The sequence below is a fragment of the Tauraco erythrolophus genome, chromosome 27 (assembly GCF_009769465.1).
Source record: "Tauraco erythrolophus isolate bTauEry1 chromosome 27, bTauEry1.pri, whole genome shotgun sequence".
NCBI classification, from domain to species: domain Eukaryota; kingdom Metazoa; phylum Chordata; class Aves; order Musophagiformes; family Musophagidae; genus Tauraco; species Tauraco erythrolophus.
Genome location: NC_141491.1, coordinates 2542266 through 2562951, shown reverse-complemented (window position 1 = coordinate 2562951; position 20686 = coordinate 2542266). Strand labels below are relative to the sequence as shown.

General features: G+C 53.1%; 1 protein-coding gene across 1 annotated transcript; it reads right to left on the bottom strand.

Moving 5' to 3' along the window:
- Positions 1–10340: 10340 nt before the first annotated feature.
- On the bottom strand, positions 10341–14177 carry LOC147526809 (Krueppel-like factor 15). Its single transcript, XM_086627447.1, has 2 exons — positions 13240–14177; positions 10341–10518 (listed from the first exon to the last, which is right to left on the bottom strand). Exons 1-2 carry the CDS (start codon positions 14175–14177, stop codon positions 10341–10343), a joined length of 1116 nt encoding a protein of 371 aa, XP_086483573.1.
- Between the last annotated feature and the right edge of the window lie 6509 nt (positions 14178–20686).

Below are 20686 nucleotides of genomic sequence, written 5' to 3'. Positions count from 1 at the left end.
GCGGGGCCTTAGCGCCCGCCCGCAGCCATGTGCCCGCGGCCCGGCCCGGCCCCGCCGCCGGGAGCCCGCGGTGCCCCGTGCGAGGCGCGGCGGGACACGGCGAAGGCGGGAGCCTCTGCGCGGCGGCCCGCGGGAGGAGCCGGGCTGCACAGCAGGAGGGTCTCACGTGGAGAGAGGGGCCACGTCGTGAGTAAGCTGCAGAACACTGAAGTGGTTTTTTAAATTTTAAAAATAATTAAAAAAAAAAAAGTGAAAAAAATCCCACAAAAGTGGTAATATTACCAGGCAAAGCTGAGTGAAGGTGCGGGAGGAGAGAGCCGGGGCTCCCTGGCACAGTCTCACACTGGTGCCGACGTTCCCCGGGAGCAGAGCTGCTTCCCATGCCAAGGAACTTGCACATAAAAATATTCCTTCCCGGAGAAGGGCACCACCACCCACCCGTGCCCTCCGCAGGGAACACAGTGGCACCAGCCCTCTTCATTCAAGAAACACCCTCCACAACACATTTCCTGCAGAAGGCCACAGGGTTCGGCCAAGTGCTTGGTTCCCGGACCGTTTCCATGGCTCTCCCAGTCCCAGCACGCTGCTGGCCCAGGCACAATGCCTTTGCACTCCCGGACAGAGCAGGAGGGACGGGTGATGCTGGGCATGCTGCAGCGGCGCAGACAGGAGGCTGCACGCACCACAGGAGCCTTAATCCCACTGGAGCCCATCAAAGCAGCCCATGGCACACTCCAGTCCCCAGGAAACTGCCCGTCCAAGCTCAGGTTCTGTTGCTAAGGCACGCTGCCTTGGCCTCCAGATGAGCAGTCTCAGTCCTGAGGTATCTACAAAAAAACCCCGCTTTTCATACCAGCTTGAGCTCCGAGTTATTTTCCTTTGGATCAGGCATTGGGAGCAGAAGGTGAAGCGCCAAGAAGGCAGCGCTCTCCCACTTCCGTCCCATGACTCCCTCGCCATCAGACTCCCACCCATTGGCAGAGAGAAAATAAAATAATAAAATGAAGCAGAACTTCAGTGTCAAACACTGCACATGCCAAAACACGCAGCTCCCCGTTTCCTAGACACATGCTGGTAAAAGGTTGCCTGCGCTGGCACAAGGGTTTCTGTGCACCTTTCACCCAACTGCCTTCTCAAAGCCCTGCTCGGTGCGTGGGTACAGACCAAAGCACCAGGGGCACCTTTCTCGGGAAGCACCATCATCCCCAAACACACAAGTTGCAGCTCAGAGCCCGGCTGAGCCTGAGCAGCTCCAGCTGCAATTAATGCTGTTCCCATGAAGGCAAAGTCTGTGTCATCAGCTGGTCACCTCCTTCAGCTGGTCCCAGTTCATGGGGCCAAACGGAGTGAAAGGAGATTTGTGAACTCGGGAGTAGAACAGGGAACACAGCTGCATTTCACAACACCTTTCAATAACCCTTTACCAGCACTTACTGCAACGGTCACAGGGGATCCGAAGGGAGATGGAAGCAGAGAAAGCAAGGAAGTTTAGGGAATCGAGATGTCTTTTGACTATGGGGAAGAACAACAGGGTTTTCCCCCAAAGCGAGCTTTCTCTCATGGGGACAGAGGAAGTTTTCAGCCAAGCTGACCATTATTTATTTAATTACAGAAGTAGTTAACCACTACATTTTAAAGTAAAATTGAGAGAATAGTTTGGTAAAAATAAAAAAGAGAGAGACTGGGCAAGAAAAAGTTACCAAAAAAGAACAAGAGAATCCCCCAGAAAAGTCCAGAGTCAGTTTCTTCAGCTTTCAAAATAATTAAAGCCTCTTTGAAATGAAAGCATGTGCTATTTTCCTTTTCTTTTTCCTGTGGAAAGCATCGGTCATTATTTCCACAGAGCTCATTATCAGTACTGCTTTTCCCTTGGGAATGCCCAAGCCAGGAAGCACTGACCCAGGAACAAAGGTCTGGAGCTCAGGAGGCCCCTTCCCATGGCTCTGAGCAGCAGCCTCCTCACCTCCACCTGATCTCCTGCGCTGCAGATGACTCAAATACAGCCCCACGGGTGAGCCAGACTTGCTAACAAACACCACAAGCCTTTGGTCACGCACTTCCCTGCACCCATCCCTCTTATCTTCTTCCACTGTGCTCCATCCTAACCTCTTGCTCTGTTCAGAGCTTGGACTCCTTCTCCCACACTGAATCAAAAAACAGAGAGGAAAATAAAGAGAAGCCCTGTGCTCTCAGGCTCTTCCTGTAGAGTCAGACATGGGAGGTTTGCCAACATCTGCATGTGTGTGCCTCGAGCAGAGCTAAATCCATTTGTTTGGGAAAGGACCAGCACCTGGGTTTGCACAACTCGCTCAGGGAGTGCTCGTGCAACCAGCTGGTTTCTCCAGGAGCTCCTGTAGCCTTTGCAGAGATGAAGAACCTACAGGACTGGCACACACCATGCCGTTTCTTTGAGCATCTTTTCCTCATTTGGCACCAAGCATCACTTCCTTGCAAAGCAGGAGAATGATACAGCTCTGAAAAGGCACATTTCACAGGATACGTGACCACACAAACCCAGTGTTTCAGCATGTGTGCCAGACTGTGTTTTGCAGGCAAACAGCAGAGCTCCATCTCAGTGTACCACCACAACTCCAGATCCTTCCCTGGCTTTGTTTCCAATTGCCATCAGCAAAATCTACCAGCATGCCCCAAAATTTCATATTTCCTTAGCACTCACTTGGGAAACAATGCATGAGCTGAACCCAAAAAGACACAGCAGGCTGCTGTGGAAGAGGGACAGCACACAAAAAATCAACCCCACTCCACCCTAGCATCCAAAGCACCTAGAGGGCTTCAGCTCTATCAGGTGGGGTAACTCCACTAAGAGACAATCCAAACATCTTTTTAGAGGGATAATAAATTTCCTGCAACTCTCACTTTGTTCTGCTTCCCCTGCCGTGGGTTTGCAATCCAACGTGGGCTTGTTCCTATCTTAGGCAACATCACAAGGGAAAAAATATAGGACAGACAAAGAGACGGAATAAAAATCAAGCAGGCAACAAGGCAGGGTTTGGAAAAAGCCCATCACAAAGACCTTTTAAAAAGCAGCTCACGTGCAAAGGCATTCTGAAGAGAGAGAGGCAGCAGAGAAAGGAAGTCAAACAAATACATTTCAGTTGGGATTTCTGGGGAAGGTCAATCAGATGGTGGCACCTAGAAATAGATTTTGCAAGTTCTGAGGCAAGGACAAAGCCATGAAGGGATACGTAACTGCCAGTTCTAGGAAAACACTGAACAACTGAGACAGAAGCAGAGATTTCCAAAAGCACTGACTTATCATAAAAGAGAAACCTCACTGCAAGGGTCTGACTTTGCCATCACGTGGTGGTTGGCTTGAGACAGTGGCAGGAGGGAGAGGGGAAGCTCAAGCTTCAGGAAAGCCCGAAAATTATGCAACAGCTAATCAGCCCCTAACGAGACCTTGCTCCAGAATTCGGAGGTGCTATTTTAATACAGCTCCCAACTCTGAGAGCTTTGCGGAAGTTCTGGGAATCTGTAAATCATGGAATAAGCGGAACAGCTACGGGGGGTTTCGTGCCTCGTTAGAGAAAGGATATGCTCACAAGGGAGAAGCCTTCAAGATCAAGGAAGGGCTGTTTGCTGGTTTTTAAAGTTTCACAACAAAGATCCACTCACGGCTCTCCCAAGGGAGATGCTCTCAGGGAGCTGAACGTTCAACACTTCCTCGGATCGCTACGGCTTCAATTACCGACATCAGCGCCCCAAACCTCAGCTCCCAAGGCATCCTTAGAGGTGAAAGGGGGGGAAGGCAACCCCCCTGCTGGCTTTCACACGTGCCCCGTGAGACAGCCGGACACAAGTAGCCGGATCAGCCCGGGGCACGCAGCAGCACGGAAGGTCCAGCTCGGGGGCTGCCAACCACCCCCTTACCCTACAGAAGCTCCACCAAAAAGTGGGCACGAGTGCTAGTTTGCCTGCGAGGCCTAGATGGTGCTAGTCATCAACCTGACACGTTTACTGCAGGAAATCTGCTGTCACTTGGTTCAGAGCCACTTCCCACCCCGCTCACAACCCACAGCAAAGCTCTGGCTTTGCCACCCCAGTAAACGCCGCACTCCTGGTAGAGATGCCGCCCCCAGTACCCCAGGATGTGGGGGCACTTGTTCACGCACAAATTCATCACTTCAGAGGTCCCAAAGACGCTGCAGGATGCCCATGGAGCGTTACCCGGCACAGCAGGGTCCGCAAATACCAGCTGCCTTTGCCAAAGCTGACAGAAGCACCTTGAAGAGGACGGAGAAATAACTCGGCTCCCATCCTCGCTCTCCCTTTCACATCCAAGCCGCCGACAATCTCATATTTCTGAGACCCCATAAAGTCTTTCTGCACTCAGTTCTCTGGGTTTCCTTTGCAGAGAGCAGCTCTGCCCCTGCTTTGGTGTTTGCTGATGCTCTCAAAAAGCCACAGATCTGCCCTGGCTTCAACCCCTTGTTATTTCTGAGTCTACGAATGCAGGAGCCCCTGCCTCAAGGGGCAGGCAACCTGCACGCTCAGGGCAGAGAAGAGGGAGAGAGGAAGTTCAGCATCCTACAGCAGGCAGAGTGGCTAATCCGGTCCACAAGCCTCCCATCTCTGCTCCCGCAGGAGATGTTTGACTGGGGCAGGTCCGTGGCTTGCCAGCAGACAGCCATGCAGGGGAGGTCACTGCTGGAAGCAAATGCTCCAGAGTTAAATGCTTTTCCAAACAGGACATGCGATGCCCAGATCACACGACAGCTGTTAATATTCAAAGGTGCACTCGATATTTCATTTCAGGAAAAAGCAGAATTACCCAGTTACACAAGAACTTCACCACACAGTGAGGAACTAAACACAATGGGAGGAAGGCTGGGGTTTTTCAGAAGGGTTTGTCTCCAACTGACTCAGATAGGCTTGGAGGTGGTTTCAGGTGCTTATGAAAGTTAAGCCCTAAAGCTGTGCACCAGAGGATCTCTGGTTATTACACAATGCTGCCAAACTAGTTTCCACCGTGTTATCTACACAGCCCTTCTCCTACTAAAAGCACAATTCCCCTTATGAAGTTCCCACATCCTGAATAAAATTCCTAAATACAACTCTTAAAAACCTCACTGGTTCTCCTGGCCTGACCCAACAGCATCATCATGGCTGGTAACAACAGGGCAAAGTCAGGACCCATCGTGACCATTTAAATAGCATCTAGAATTTAATTTCTGAACCTGTTGTTTGTGCAAAGAACCCAAGGTCAGAAATAGAAGAGGTGAGAAGCAGACTGCAGTGCACTCAGCTCTCTCAGCAAGCAGCTGTGAAACTGCAGTTGGGGAGAAACTGGTGTAATTCACAGAGAAAAGCCAATGTATCCAAAAGCAAACACAGATCTGCGGATGTCATATCTCATATCTGATTCCCCTCCCACCACATACTTTCCAAGCCAAAAAAAGCTCTATCTGGGGGGATTTTCCAGGGAAGCAGGGAAGGATAAGCCCTTTCTGTACCATTACCCAGTTCCCAGATCAAACAAGAAATGGCATGACTGACCAGACACCATCACCCCCATCCTCTCCCACAAGCCAGGGAATTTATCACATCAGCTGGGCTCCTTCCCCTAGCAAGGCAGCTCAGACAAAACATCAGAAACCAAAGTGTTTTACCTGCACAGGCAGTGGAGAGCAGCTCCAGGAAAGGTGCATCCCCGCAAACAACCTGTCCGAAGCCCATGCTGAAAACAAGCATCCAGCGTGGGGTCAGGATCACTGAGCCCCACAGGGCAAGCGATGAACAAAACCCAATCGCTCATTAGCCCGATGCCTGCACAGAGATGTTCTTCCCTGCTCCAGCCTCCCTGCGAGTGGCCTCGTGCCTCCTTAGAAAGCTGACTATGGCGCAGCAAGTCCTCCAGCATGGCCAGGCCAAGCCAAGCCAGCCAGCTGTTTTAATTTAGCTCTTTCATTCATTAAGCTTTGCTGTGCCCTTAACCCCTCTGTTCCCAGGGCAGTAGCTCCAGGGAGCTCCTCCGAGCTGACAGCAGGGAGAGGCGAGCAGAGCATCAGGTGTGATGATTCTTTGCAAGGAAACGTTGTGGTTTGTGCTTAGCCATGGCTCCAGAAGAGCTTGAACCCTGTCCCAGGACACATGCAAACCAAGGGGCTCCTGTCCCTTTTGCTTCCAGCTTTTCAGGCCCAAGAAGTGCTGTTGAGCCACCTGAGGGTTAACACCTTGCTGATAGGGCTGCAGACCTTCTCCAGCTGTTTCCCATTACCAGCTCTGACCTTTTGTCACTCAGGGCCAGGATCTGGCCCAGCTGGTGGCTAGCTGGGGAGGCAGGAGGAACCCTCAGCTGACCCTCTTTGCTCCTGCAAACGCTTGCCTGTTTTCCAGCCTGGGTGGTCCCATGCCCACAAAGAGCCTTTCCTGTTCTTTGGAGAAAACTGAAGACTCCATTTTGCTCCCTGCCCCAAGCCAGCTTCTGCTCCTTAACCACCAGGAGAAACTACACCAAGAATTGCATTTGCCCCAGATAAAACAGGACTCTGGAAGGGGGAATCCTTAATAAAACTCCAGTTCTGATTTTATTAAGGGGAAAAGAAAATAATCAAAAGCCTAATGCTATGATCCATCTTAGAGATCTATTTCCGAAGGGGCCTTAAACCAAAGGGTGGATTTGCACTGGACTTATCTCATCTCGAAGGATGAGCAGCCAGCACGAGCTGCACGTGGGCTGCAGCCTGGGGATGTCAGTGCTGTCACTTGGGCTGCAGGAGAGGGAGGGCTCTGCACTGCGTGCTGCTATATCCAGAGCCACAGCTGCAAATTTAGAAACATCGCCTGAATTTCTCTTTGTGCTCTCCCACATCCTGCCCTGCCACAACTCCTGTCTGCTCGCATTTCATTTCTTAAAAAGCACTGCTTAGCAACCTGACAGCCTTTTCACTGGGAGCACAAGGCAACCAGTTCCTCCCATCCCCACTCCTCCAACAGGGAAACCAAGCCCCGGCCGCTGGACAGCATGGGCTGAGACGGAGCCAGGGTTATAACAACCCGGCAGCCCCGGTGACACAAGGGCAGTATGTGTCACCTCTTGGTAACGCCGGTGTATTTTTATCCATGGGAAGGCAGAAGAGCCCTCGTCCCTCCTGATGCCACAGGTCTCATCCATACTTCCACAACGAACATTGCTGCTGCGGAGTAATATCCTCACTGGAGCAAAGGACAGGTAATTACAGAGCCTTCAGTAAACCTTCTAAGCCATTCATCCAAAGTCCCCAGAGGGAAGCAGGTGAGGCTGTAACACATGTTGCACAAGAGATACGTATCTAGGGTATTTGATTTTATAAAAATCTCTCCCCTCCCTTTGCGGTTCGTTTAAAAGGAATGGCAAAACAAACCAGGCACGCTGCAAGGCATCGCTGCCAGCACTCCCAGCCCTGTCCTCCACGGCGGATCCACCCCGGACCCCGCGGGAGCTGCTCAGCAGATAAGCTGCTGAAGAACAGAGAAGGGCCTCGGACTGACGACGAGGCACAGCGCTTCTTGCTCCACGCTTCGGGAACACGCGATCTCCTCGGTTGCCTTTGGCTGAGAGCGGAGGGAGGCAGGATGGGGCAGGTCCAAAACGAACAGGGAGTGCTGTGAAAGAGTCTGGAGCGAAGGAGAAGAGAAAAGGGGGACAGATAAAAGCACGAGACGGGCATGAGTCATGTTGGCATACAGCCTCCAAAGAGAGCCCTCAAGCAAAGAGGGTATGAGGTAAATTCATAGGCAAAAATCCACTAAAACAAAAGGCCACCCAAAATCAGCTCTTGCATACCTGTCTCCCCTGGCTCGTCATTAAAGGGTCAGCATCACAGGAACCCGGGCTGTGCTTCCTGCTGGCATCTGACGGCGCTCGGCCAGGCCAGGGCAGGCGTGGGAGCGCTCACCCAGCGCATCCGTGCAAAAGCTGCTTTCCTTCCCCAGAGGGGAGAGCTCTCTCCAAAGAGTCCACACGAGGGTTGCAGGTCTTACACACGCAAAGAAACCCCGCTGCAGGCAGCTGCTTCCCCTTCAGCCTCTCCACACCTACCCTCTCCTGAGCTGAGGATGAAGGAGCTGAACTGGGTTCCAGAAACCAGCCCTCCCAGACCTTTGGGGAGAGCTTGGATCTGAAGTCAAGCAGCGTGGCTCCAGCTAGTCGTGTCGTAAACTCTACTCTCCTGCCTGGGATTAGGAAAGCAAGTGATGCAGGTGTTCTCCAAGAAACACGCAACCCGGGCACGCCAGCTCTTTGGAAACCTAACAGAAATCCATTAGCGGTGGCTCCCGCCGCAGCCGTGCAGCTGGGTGAGCCACAGGTTTGTTCCCCGCTACGCTGGGCTGGATGCTGGCCAGCGAGCCTTCCCTCAGCTGCTGGCCTGCTTGTTTTCACCATCAAGAATCCAAACCCCCAGCCAGCTTTAGTAACATTTCTCCTCTGCGGAAACGTCGTTTCTGCATGCTGGAGTTTCTGCTTTAGAGAAACTTTTGCTGTTTGTAGGCGTCAAAGGCATGGGGGAAGTGGACCCTTTCTTTTTGGTGCTTGTACCAGTGGCCCTGCAGCACTGGAACAACAAACAGCAAGAGAAGCAAGTTCATCATGAGGACCCCGAGTGCACCAGAGAACCTCAGCAGTAGAAAGTGCCCTAGCCCATCTGTCTCCAAATCTCTGCAGCAGCAGCAGCATCTCCTTCAGAGGCAGCTTAAACATCCCCAAATATTCTAGGCTAGGAATAAATCAAGGATTTTCCGCTCCCTTGCTCCTCCTTTCCCTGAAGTCACACTGCGGTACCTTCTCAACAGACCTGGAAGAGCGCTGGTCACTGCGCTGGGGAAGGAGCAGCCACCACCAGCAAACACCTCCAGCCACACGATGCTGTCACTAGGATGGATTTTCAAACTGCTGTACAAGCTTGTGTTTCTCACACAGAACTTCCATGTCTCATCCAGAGATGCTTGTGCCAACCCTTAGAGCAGCACCATATCCATCCCCACCAGTCTGGCCTTTTCCTTCCCCAGAGTCATCCCTCGAAAAGGGATGCAGGGACCAGAGAACCACCTCTTTGCTGTACAAACGTGCCCTCCACAGGGCACGTGGAGTTGAGTGCGTTTCCCTATCCTTATTTTGGGTGCACCCCAACACTCCTCCGTAAAGCCAGCTCAAGGGCAGCTTGAGCCAAGTGCATGAAGTCCTACCCTGGAAGAGCACCGGGGAAAGAGCAGAACGGCACGAGCACGCCCGAGCTGAAAAGGGCCTGCAGGCACGAAATATCAGCTTGAGACACGCTGGCACAGCCACGTAGAAAGGGCACATTGCCTGGCTCAGACTCCTGACGCTTATTCTTTGTTTGCACAAGCACTTAATTCCCTCCCAGATGTTTGCAAAAGCTCGGGAAGTTGGCACAGTAGCAAGGAGTTGGCCTTTGATTAACCAGAAGTCAAATACAAAAAGGACATCAGCGACCTGTGAGCTGCCCTGCTCCCCCCGACCGGGGCGTGCAGCTCTTCTGCGGGTCCATCGCTGTCTCTCCATACCAACGTTCTTCCATGCCAACATGTAAAAAAGGACTTTGCTGATGCTGCTTAGATTTCTCCTGGTCCCCTTTCAACACGCACCATCGAGCGAGCTGAACAGAGGCATTTCCCCCCCCATCACACTGCAGCTGCAACGTCACACTCCCCAAGGACGCCAGCGCACCCCGTGCCAGTCAGGTGGAAAACCACCGGCACAGAAAAGCAGAGTCAGGGACAACACAACCACCATCTCAACCACACCGGAAAAGCCATCCCCAACGTCTGCCTCGAGCCCCCGCAGCTGCTGTACAACACACAAACATCACCCCCCATCCACCCGCCGTTCTGCCTGTCTGAGGATGCCACCCTGCCAGGGCACACGGGCTGCTGAGTGCGTCCAGCCTCCCCAAACCCTCTCTGGGTACATTCCCTCGGGATGCTGGTGTGACCCGCAGCTGCAGCAGCCCAGGGGATGCCCCGGGGCGGGGATGGAGAGCTGTAAGGCAGTTTGTGCCCATCACACCACAGCAGGCGGTGACACCTACGAGCTGTGCAAAGGGATCCCATAAAGCTGTCCTCTGCCCCAGCCCTTCCCTACACACACACTCACCCTGCGTTAACTTGGGTTGCCATCACATATATTTGAGAGAGGGACAGTGGGACCAGAAACTGGCCCTGAATACAGGTCATCCTTGAAAAGCAGCGTAACAGTGGATCTTCTCTGATTCGTTAACGAAAGTAATTTCCCCCTCTTCATCAGCGTAGTGGGTTTCGCATCCTGTTTGCCCACCTTTGGGGCCTCCTGGACTCAGCCTCGCAAGGACAAGCAGCACGACTTAACTTCTGCTGCCAGCCTGCAGTGTCCGCGGGCCGGATGGTTGGCCCCGGTGGATCTTCACGTGTTTGGCTAAATGGTCACTGCGGGCAAACTTCTTCTGGCAGGCGGCACACTGGTACGGCTTGACACCAGAGTGGGAGCGCTTGTGACGGGAGAGCTCATCTGACCGGGAAAACCTGCAGGAGAAGGGAAGCATGGTGGATCCAGCCTCTGCTGCTAGACTGGACAGGGAACGTGAGGACCCTGGCACGTGGGAGGCTGAGGTCTGTCTCTGCCACAGCCTCGTGGGGTGACCCCAGACAGGTCAGGTCACTTCTGCTTCATCCAATCTACCACCGAGGCGCAGGTACGCCAGGCTCCTGCTGGAGGAATGGAAAGAAATAAACCCCTCCACGGGATGACTTAGAAATAGGAAAGAGGAAAAGAATTCACCTGCTGAGATGTTAATCTGTTTTTCACTGATCTTAAAGGACACTTTCCACCTAGTTCTTTCATTTGTTTTAGACTTGCTGAAACCTTTTGAGAGCTGATAGCCCCAAGGCCAGGTGCTTTGAGAAATTGATTTTTGGGGTATCAGCCCAGGCTGGCAGTGACTAAGGGACACCATTCAGAAGCCTGTGTAGAAAGGCTTTACTATAACTTCCCACATCCAGCTGAGAAGACCACCGCTGTTGAGAGAAGGCTTGATTTTCCTGCGAGAGCATAGGTTCTCCTTGCAAATGCTGAGCATCCCTTTGTTTCTCAGAACGGCACCAAGTTTTCACTGTCAGCCTGGGCTGGACTGTGAGCTGGGGAGACAGAAGCAGCCTCTGAGCTGGCGTAAATACCAAGCACAAGAGAGGAAAAGCAAACGCACCCAGCCTGGAGCACAGAAGCAGAAGTTTCCAAGCCAAAGCGAGTTGACTGCTGTTCTGAGGATGCAGTAACAAGGACCACAAGAATACCCAACGTTCAGACTGCTTGTCTGTGTAATTCCCACACCTGGAGCAGATCAGCAGAACAGTCTGGAAAGTCCCTGTAACCACACGCATGTCCCCATTTAATTCTCCTGCAGCCTTTCTTCCCCCTGGCACACAGAGATCCAGACCTGGGGCACCCACAGCGACTTGGTCCACAGCAGTTTTATGAGTGCCACCTCAAATGTCTCAACAAGGCCTGGGAGCTGGCGTGACTTCAGCATGCTTTGCACATCCGAGTGTCAGGGGAGTGCTGGAGAGGAGGGCTGGACAGGATTTACTCCCGTCCTGCCTCTAAGGAGCCAACACAGATGGCAGGAGGAAGGATTTTAGGATGGAAGGGTTTTTCCATCTGGCTGAAACATGCCTACGCAAAGAAGCACAAAGCAAGGAGCTTCAGATAGAACCCCAGACTCCCAGCGATAGGATTTCAAGCTCACACCTGGTACAGTAAACACTGCGCCTCACAAAAGGCTCTGTGAAAATGAAATGTGTCCCAAGGCCATCCTCAGGTCTTCCGTACAAAACACTGACTTCTTTTCCAGCTTTATTGCAGGAAACAAGCTCCAAGGTCTCAGCTCCTCATAGAAAGCACAGCCAGGAGAAATGACCTCTATATTTCCAGTTAGGGCCACATCTAGAAAAGGGAGCACAGCCCAGAGAACCTCGGCCGCAGCTGAGTACATCACTCGATATACAACTGCTCCCACGGAGCGGGAGGGCAGGGCAGCACGCGGAGCAGAGCACAGCAACCCAGCGGGCAGCCTGCAGGATGCCATCCTACAGATCAGCACCAGCCCTTTCCTCCTTCCCGGAGGGAAAAGTAATCCTTGAGTGGTTGCCATTGTCCCCTTCCTCAGTCTCCAGGCTCTGAGTGTCGGGTGTGGGAGGGTTTAGCAGGATTGGTTGGTGATGGAAAAGGAGCCGATGCCTATAAACACGTAGTGCGTTATAGTGAAACAGAGGGACAATTGCTGATGACAAAAGGACAGCAGCTCGGCGAGAGGGAGTCCCAAAATTCAGATCTAGTCTCATACCTTCCAGAGCTGCACCGCTCTGAGACAAAAGCCACAACACACCATCCGGGGAAACAAGGCAGCGAGCGTCTGCCAAAGCGTTGCACAAGAAACCAGGAAAACTCAGTGCTGCCAGCACCAGTTTCCTTTGTGATGTGCTTTGAGATCCGCTGATGAAAAGTACAACACAAGACCTGAGGACTCTCAGCCCTTCTTGCCAAAGGCTGTACGGAGCATCCTGCCCCCCAGGACAGGTACGCAGTACCAGGAAGAGAACACCACAGCAGAAAAATAATCAGAGGAGTGCAGCGAGATTAAAAGCAGAGTTAATTTAGGGAACACAGATGAAAGAAATGACAACCACCATCGTGCAGAGCAAACAAAAGTAAACATGGAGACATGCTACAGGCTCACACATGTCTGAAGGACACAAGCAGCCGGGGCACGCAAACAGCAAGAGAAAGCAGAGGGTTCCTAAGTAAGCACGGAATTATGCACTGGCTCCCGAGGAAGCAGTGAGACTCCTATTTTCTGGGACAAACACTAAGAGGAAAAGCCATTTTTGTAGCCCAGCTGCAGAAATCATCCCAAAGTAGTGAGAGAAAGCTTGCAAAGTTACAAAATCACTTGGAAAAGCTGCATTGCCAGGAGTTTAGGCATCCAGTTCAAGGGGGATTTGGGGTGACAGTCTCCCAGATTTCAGGTACGCTTCCCCAGCTGGAGGTTTCCAGCACTTTTAGACTGAGTGAAAACCATACAAAGCGCTCAACAAACTTGCCTCTTCCAGGCCTCCTTCCAGCTCTCACCTATAATTCAGTCGGGAAAGAAAACTTGTGAGTTTATCCCGGATTTTCACTAGCCGGGAGCTCTCCTGCACCCCTCTGGCAGGGACGGCCGCCCGCAGAGTCCCGCGGCTCCCACTTACCGCCAGCCGCAGTCGGGCCACGCACAAGTGTAGGGCTTCTCGCCGGTGTGCCGCCGGAAGTGAGCCTTGAGGTGGGAGCTCTTGGTGTACATCTTGCCGCAGCCCGGGTGCGAGCACTTATGGATGCGGACGAGGGAAGGGGGGGCTTTCTCACACTTGGGGGTTGCCTCCACCTCTTGTACATCCCCCAGTGCCTCTGGCCTCATGGCGACTGGCAGGGGGGCAATTTTGACATACTTTTGGTCCATGAGGGTCACAGGGGGCTGGACCTGAGGGAGGAGGGACAGATTTTGGCCCTGCAAACTGATAACCAGCTGGGCCACCCTGACACCACCTGTAGCACTCTGTGCTAGCGGGCTGCTGCCGTCCGTCTGGAGAGGCTGGATTTGGAGGACAACAGGAATGTTCCCAGCAGCTAGAGCCTGGTCACTACCACCAGTTGTCCCTCCAGGCTGGGCAGCGTTTGAGACTTCTTCTTCTTGAGTCACACTGGAGACAGGCTGTCCCCCAGAGCTACCTGAGCTGATCTCGGATTTGATCTCGACCTTCCCTCCAGCTGGGTGAAGCTCGCTTGCTTCATCTTTGAGGAACTCAGCCTTCTCCCTTAGGAACTCCTCAATCTCCTCCAGGGTAGGAATGAAGTTCTGAGGGAGGCTGCCGCAGAAGTCTGGCAGCTTGAGGTGAGCCTCGCAGACAGCGACTGGGGGTTTTGTGTCTTCCCCCTGTGCACTGGCCAGGGGGAGTGAGGTGCCTTCAGAGTGGCTGGTGCTGCCTGCAAGGAGATGGCCAGAGCCTTCTGGGTGGCTGGATGCCCTCTCGCTGTCGTGCCCCGGCAGAAGGGACGGTGGCATGCTGCGTTGCAGAGCATTGGCAAAGCTCTCTAGCAAGGAAGGGCTGGTCAAGGAGGGTAGCAGCTCCTGGCAACTCACAGAGACCATTTGTTGACTCACGTCCTCTACCCACACAAAGCTCTCGGCTCGGCTGGATCAGAAGCCTCTGTAAGAGCTCAGCTGGGGCTGTCTTCATTCATCTGCACGGGAACACCACCTAGGTTATTTCCAAATGAAAAAACAAACAAGAAAACCTCAACCTTTGAATAAAATGGACTGTGCATTAGAAAGAAAACATCAAAACTAGTCAGAGGGGTGTTTGTTTTTTGTTTTTTTTTTTTTTTCGTCTGTTGCTTAAAAAACACATGCTAACCGTTTTCCTATGCGGGATGCCAACAGGCTGCAAAGAGCTAAATTCCTCCCAGAAGCAAACTTCTCTGGGGAGCTATTAAGGCAAAAATACACAATGAAACACTTCATCCCTCTTCCACCTATGCCAGAGGGCAGGTATGTGCTGCTAGGTGGCAGAGAGGATGACTTGTGGCTTACAACTAGGAGTTAATTGAGATCCAAGAGAGGGTGCTGGTTTCTCCACGCTGCAAATGTCAGTACAACCACAACCTGACACAGACCTAATCACAGCTGGATTAAAACTAACTGGTTTGGGAACAGATAACGAGAGAGCTACGAGAGTGCCTGCTGCCAAACTGCCTGGGGCTCCGTGCAAGCACCACAAACGGTGAGTGTTCACCAGCAACCACGCTGCTGTGGTTACACTGGCTATCGGTGCCTGAACGAGCAAGTTTAAAGCCAGTTCAGGCAGGTCTGCCCAAGCTGTCACACCTCCAGAAGGCATCGCAGACAGACTGTCTGGGGTCAGCTCACAGGGCCCTTGAGGACACAAACATCACGTTTCAAAACAGGTGGGAAAGATGATGGTATCTCCAGTTAGGCCTGTGCGGTCTCCAGAAGGCGAGTGGTCTCCCACGATTCAGCACATCAGACCCCACTGGCCCTGCTGTGGCTCGCAGGTTGTGAGCACAGTGCCTGAGCACCCACTGGGCAGCCACACACCGTCCCTGCCCCTGCCAGACAGCAGCTTGGAGGCTGCATCCTGCTTCTGCAGCACCTGAACCACCCAAGGCGGCAGGATCTTCCTACATTTAATGCAGAAAGCGAGCTTCCAAGTGAAAGAAAACCTATGCCAAAGTCCCTTATGAACCTTTTCCACAGTAAGTCCACGAGATTTCTGCAGAGCTGCAAACCAGTCAAGCCAGTCCTTGTTATCAGTGCTCCTCAGGGTCCTGAGAGCTGGGAAAAGCAATTTTTGAGCAGCAGTCTGGATGTAATACAAAGATTCTTCCCCTCAAGAAGAAATAATCCCCACATCGTTCAAAATCTAAGCACAAGATGCCACATTGCCTGGGGCCATCTGCAGTGTCTCCAGCACAGCTCTGCTTCAACAAATCACGACGAGCAGAGAGCATCACTGCTCACACATGAGGTAAGAAAGGTGTTTGGGCCAGTCTCGACCTTCAGGCTTCAAGTTTTCATCACAACATAAATTCATGCTTTGAACCATCACCTTCAAGGCAGCACCCAATTCTGCTCCTTCCTCCACACCAATTTTATAATCTCTTTCTGATCTCTGCTTCTCTGACTCGTCTCCTCTTTCTACAAGCTTCAGAGGCTAGAAAAGCCTTCCCCCTCCGGCTACCGAACACTTCTGCTTACCTCTTCCAGAAAGTCTTAAAACCTGAGTTTCCAACAAGGTCAGAGCAGCTCAGGAAGTCCATCCCTTCAGCACACCCCCAGGACAACTGAATTGGACTACAAACTCCTTAGCTCAGGAGCCTCATTTAGGACACACCTTGCAAATTCAGTGCAAACAGTTCTGTTGAACAACATGAAGAAAAGCACAACCAGAGGGCAGGAAGGTCTGGTGGTTAAGCTGCTGGCTTGGGACTAAGGAGACCTCAGCAGGGTCTCCTGCTCTGCTTCAGATTTCCCGTGCAGCGTTGGGGTGGTTGCTAGAGTGCTCTGGTCCTCAGTTTCCCATCTAAGTGGGGGCAAGGGTCACATCCCACCTTGCAGAGCGGTGCTAAGGGGCACCTGTAACCTGGTGGTATGCTCCGTTACCAACAGACTTTGTAGATACCTGTTAAAGACATCAGTGCCTTGTCAATCCAAAGCATTTTTGCAAAATACACCTCAACAGTGCTGTCATCCCAGATAAGTGACTGCAAGAAAATGGAGACCTGATTTGGCCTTCAGCGAAGCGTACAGCAAGACAAGGTCAACGGCGTTTTCAAGCTTCACTTTGTATTTCTATTCCTCTAGTTTTTCAGATCCCTAAGAGCCCTCAATTCCTGTCTGAAACCACCAGATGTGCAGTTTGAGCACGAAAAGAAAAAGTAACTTGCCCAAGGTCAGCCAAGAGGCTGGGAACTGAGCCGAGGGTTACAGCTCTCCTCTCATGACCAAACACCACGAACAAACACCTGGAACCTCTTCCGAGCCGTGAGTTACATCCGCAGTGTCGATGCGAACCTGGACTCACGACGCCTTTCGGGACAACGTGCAAAATAAGGCACTTGCAGCCACTGCCCCGCGCAGCAGACCCCTCAGCCATGCAGGGATGCCCCCCGCTTCGACCCGGCCAGGGACAAGCGAGCGTGAGCAAAGCCTGGCACGACGGTTGTGCCCAGAATCCCACCGCGGGGAACAGAGCCAGGAGCACGCGGGAAGCCCCCGGGGGCCGCGGAGACCGAGCCCAGCCCGGCGGCTGCCGTCACCCCCGGGGGGAGGAAACACAAATCCCCCCGCCCCGGGCCGACCTGCCCCCGCGGCTCCCCCCGCTCGCCATCCCGCGCCCCTTACCCGGCTCCGGTCCATGCTGGCCCCGCGGCTCCCGCAGCGCGGGGGCGGCTCCCGGCCCGCCCCGCCCCGCCGGGGGCTCGGCTCCCGCCGCCGGCCCCATTGGCGGCCAGAGCCCGGCCCGGCCCCCGGAGCTCCCCCCGGCCCGGGAAGGGCACTCGGGCCGCCGGGATTCGGGCAGTCCCGGCCCGCTGTGCCCGCACGGGCTTGCCCGCTGCCCTGTCCCACTGCTGGAGCTGGTCCTTGAGGAGACGCCTTGGACCCTGCCGCAGGTTGCCGTTGTTTCCTCTCCCTATCCGTTTACGCTGGAAACAGTCCAGATTTCTCCAGCGTTGCAGGGAAAAACAGTCGAGTCCGAGCAGGTAGCAGCAGTAAGGGCTGCTGCTGGCATCCGCGTGGATGCAGGTTTTCATCCCAGACGGAAGAGTTTTGGCAGGGCCACAATGTTCAGATGCTGCTGCTGCTGCCATAAAGAGGTGCACGAGGTTTTCCGTCCTCGGCGTGGCTTTGCAGGCAGCTCGTGCCTTCCCGAGGGAGCCCTTGCCAGGCTGAGCTTGACGATGGCCGTGGGGCTGCCTTGGACAGGGCAGGCTGAGCCCCACCGAGGCACCAGCCGCCACCTGGGAGCGACCCTCTGCCAGCAGCAGGGGCTTTCCGGGCTTGCGGGGTCACTAAAACGCCTGGTGTTCCTTATGGGATCACAGCAGCCACGCGCCCTGTGACGGAAAAAAGCACGAGAGTAACAAAACCATCGGCGTGTTGCCCCACGCACAGGGCAAACCCACCGAGCAGAGAGAGGAATCGCGTTTACCTCGGCTCTCTCAAACCACGCGTAGGGTTTGATGCTGACAGTGGTTTGGGGGGTGAATTTTCTCCAAGCAGAAGGGCAGTTTTGAGGCAGGCAGCGCCCCTCCAGGGAAAGGGAATTTTCTACCCCTTATGTACCACGGCGAGCCCCAAAAACCCAAGCAAGTGAGCGCAGTTTCTCTGCTTTGTAAGAGGCGTGAGATTCTGAGTCCAAATAAAAACTCCCAGACTACAGTAGGGCCTCACATTTGAAAAACAAAAATAAACCAAAAGCAAACCAAAAGCAATAAAGGTGCGTGGTCATTCGGCACGGGCAGCCCACAGCTATCCCCCCACCTCGCTGCTGTGCCTCTGCGTGTCGCTCACCCCGTGTCTCAGCTTCACCATCTTTAGCATTTCACTGATAATTCTTAAAATCTTTGCAGCGACTGGGAAAGTCTTAATGCTTCAAAATCCTCCAGTACTACCTGCTGTGATACTGCAGGGTTCAAACACAAATGGCTCTGATTTACACCATGTCACAAGATTCCTGGGGATAACAACAGGGAGCAATTCTTCCTCGAGGTTTGCACAGCACCTAGTGGAGCACGCGGGATGTTCATGCCAGAGCTCCACAAGTAACACTCGTTTAGTGACACACACAGTTGTCCCCTTTTAAACACCTTTTATTTCTTCCTTTTCATAAAAATTTATAGTAGCCTTCCTCTTACATTGTATACAAAATATTTACTCTACTTAATAAATAAAACACGAACATCTTGCGGACAGTACACAGTCTCAAAAGAAAACCAGCATCCATACGTCCTTCCCTCACCGAGAGATTCACAACAGTCTCACATTAAAAACAGACATTCTCCCTTCTCCCCTCTGCTCCCCACCTCAGCTCACGGAAGGGAAGGAGAGGCACAGCACGATTCACCCATGAGAAAAGGGCAGGAGCGCACCTACTACCCAAAACAGAAAAGCTCATGTCAACCCCCTTGGAAGAGCTTGTACCGACACCTGGAAGTTGTACAAGAAAATCGAGTCCTAGAGAGATTTCTACATTCCCACATGTCAGAAACAGCATGTAAGGGATGTACTCACCTCAACCAGAACATGCCTGTGTCCCTTGCTGGTCCCTATGTGATCCTGACCCAGAGAAGCTGTCCCTAGCGGAAGCACACCGGAGTAGCCAGGAAGCAGAATCATAGAGTGGTTTGGATTGGAAGGGAACTTAAAGATCATCTAGTTCCAACCCCCCTGCCATGGGCAGAGAAATCCTCCACTACACCAGGTTGTCCAAAGCCTCATCCAACCTGGCCTTGAACACTTCCAGGGATGGGGCATCCACAACTTCTCTGGGCAACCTGCTCCAGTGCCTCACCACCCTCAATGTAAAAAATTTCTTCCTTATATCTAATCGAAATCTCCCCTCTTCCAGTTTAAATCCATTGCCCCTTACAAAGAAAGGAGTTTCTCAACAGATGCTCTGGAAAATGCCTCCCCTGTCAGCCCCAGGGACAGCCTGAACAAGGGAGAAAGGCTTTTGGTAATAGAGAGCACAGGGACAAGGACATAGCAGTGACAGCAAATGCAACATCTCCTACAGGCTGGGGGAAGGCAGCTGCTGACAGCCCCAGCTCAAGACAGCCCCAGACTCAAGCTCAGACTTCACAGGCCGCTCTCGCGACGTGGCTGGCATCATGTTGGCATGAGGCTGCAAGCATGAAGGGTTATGAAGTGCTTTATGGACAGGGCAAGACCACAACAAGGGGCACACTCCCACCCACCACCCAGTTCCAGCCAGCATCCCACACCAGCCCCTCACATTGCTACAAACCTCAGTTTCCCCTGAATCTCCTCTTCCTCCTGCTCCCTTGCTCTGATCTCTCCCCCCGTTCTCCTCTGAAACTGCTGCCTTGTTTTCTCTCCCTGCTGAACTTCTACGCAGAAAGCTGCTCCCCCAGCCCCCCGACTGCCCACCACCCACCCAGGACCTGACTGCACAGGGCAGTTTCCCACACTCCTCCTCTCCTTCTGCAAAACAGCCACACTCTTAGGGCAAACAGCCCACATCTGTTTGGGCTTGAACTCCCACAGGGGACAGGGCTGGTGAAGACAGAGCTGGGTCTTGGCACCCACTCCTTCCTGTACCCATCTGCCTACTATGTCTGCTGGCAGAGGGCCCACCAGACTTCTGGTGTAAGAGAAGGGTAAGAAGGAAAGGAGCAATTAGTGAATTCGCTGGGTCTCAGTCCAGCTGGAGAACTGGGAAGAAGGGTGCCAGAGGGAGGGGAGAAATCAAAGAGTCTCCTGGTGGATAATCGAGTAGCTCTTCTCATACTTGCTGAACTGGCCAAAACAAGAGCAGCACGGCCAGAGGACAAGTAGATAAGGAGCCCCTGCTTCAGTCTGGATCACGTCTCTCCAGCTGGAATAGAGAAGCAGCTCAGGTATCAATCCAGACACAGGTCAGGCCAAAGGAAGATGGTGGGTGCCCATCTGGGATGCAGCAGCAAAGAGCAAGAGCAGCTGGCTGCAGAGTCACAAGTGCAGTCGCTCAGAGGTCTTTCCTGAACATAAATGAAGGAAACGCAGGCACCTCCCCAGAAGTGTATCTGAATTACGAGAAAACTGGACAAACCCAGCCTGCCCTCTCCTAGGACCAGTGAGATCAGAGCCAACACTCTGGATGCAGACACCAGACTTGCCAAGGAGATCTGGGTGCCAAGTCCATGACCTAGTGTGATGGAGGGGATGGGAGAACAGGGAGGCCAAAGGCATGCTTGATCTGTTAGTGAAGGACAGGTCTGAGACCTGACCTGCTCTCACTAATCCCAAGCCCTCCAGCTCAGCCAAGACACAGAGCTGCTGCACGTGCTGTGAGCCCAAACCTACTCACATCCACCAGCTACAGCCAGGCTATAGCTGCACCAAAGCCACCGCAGTGG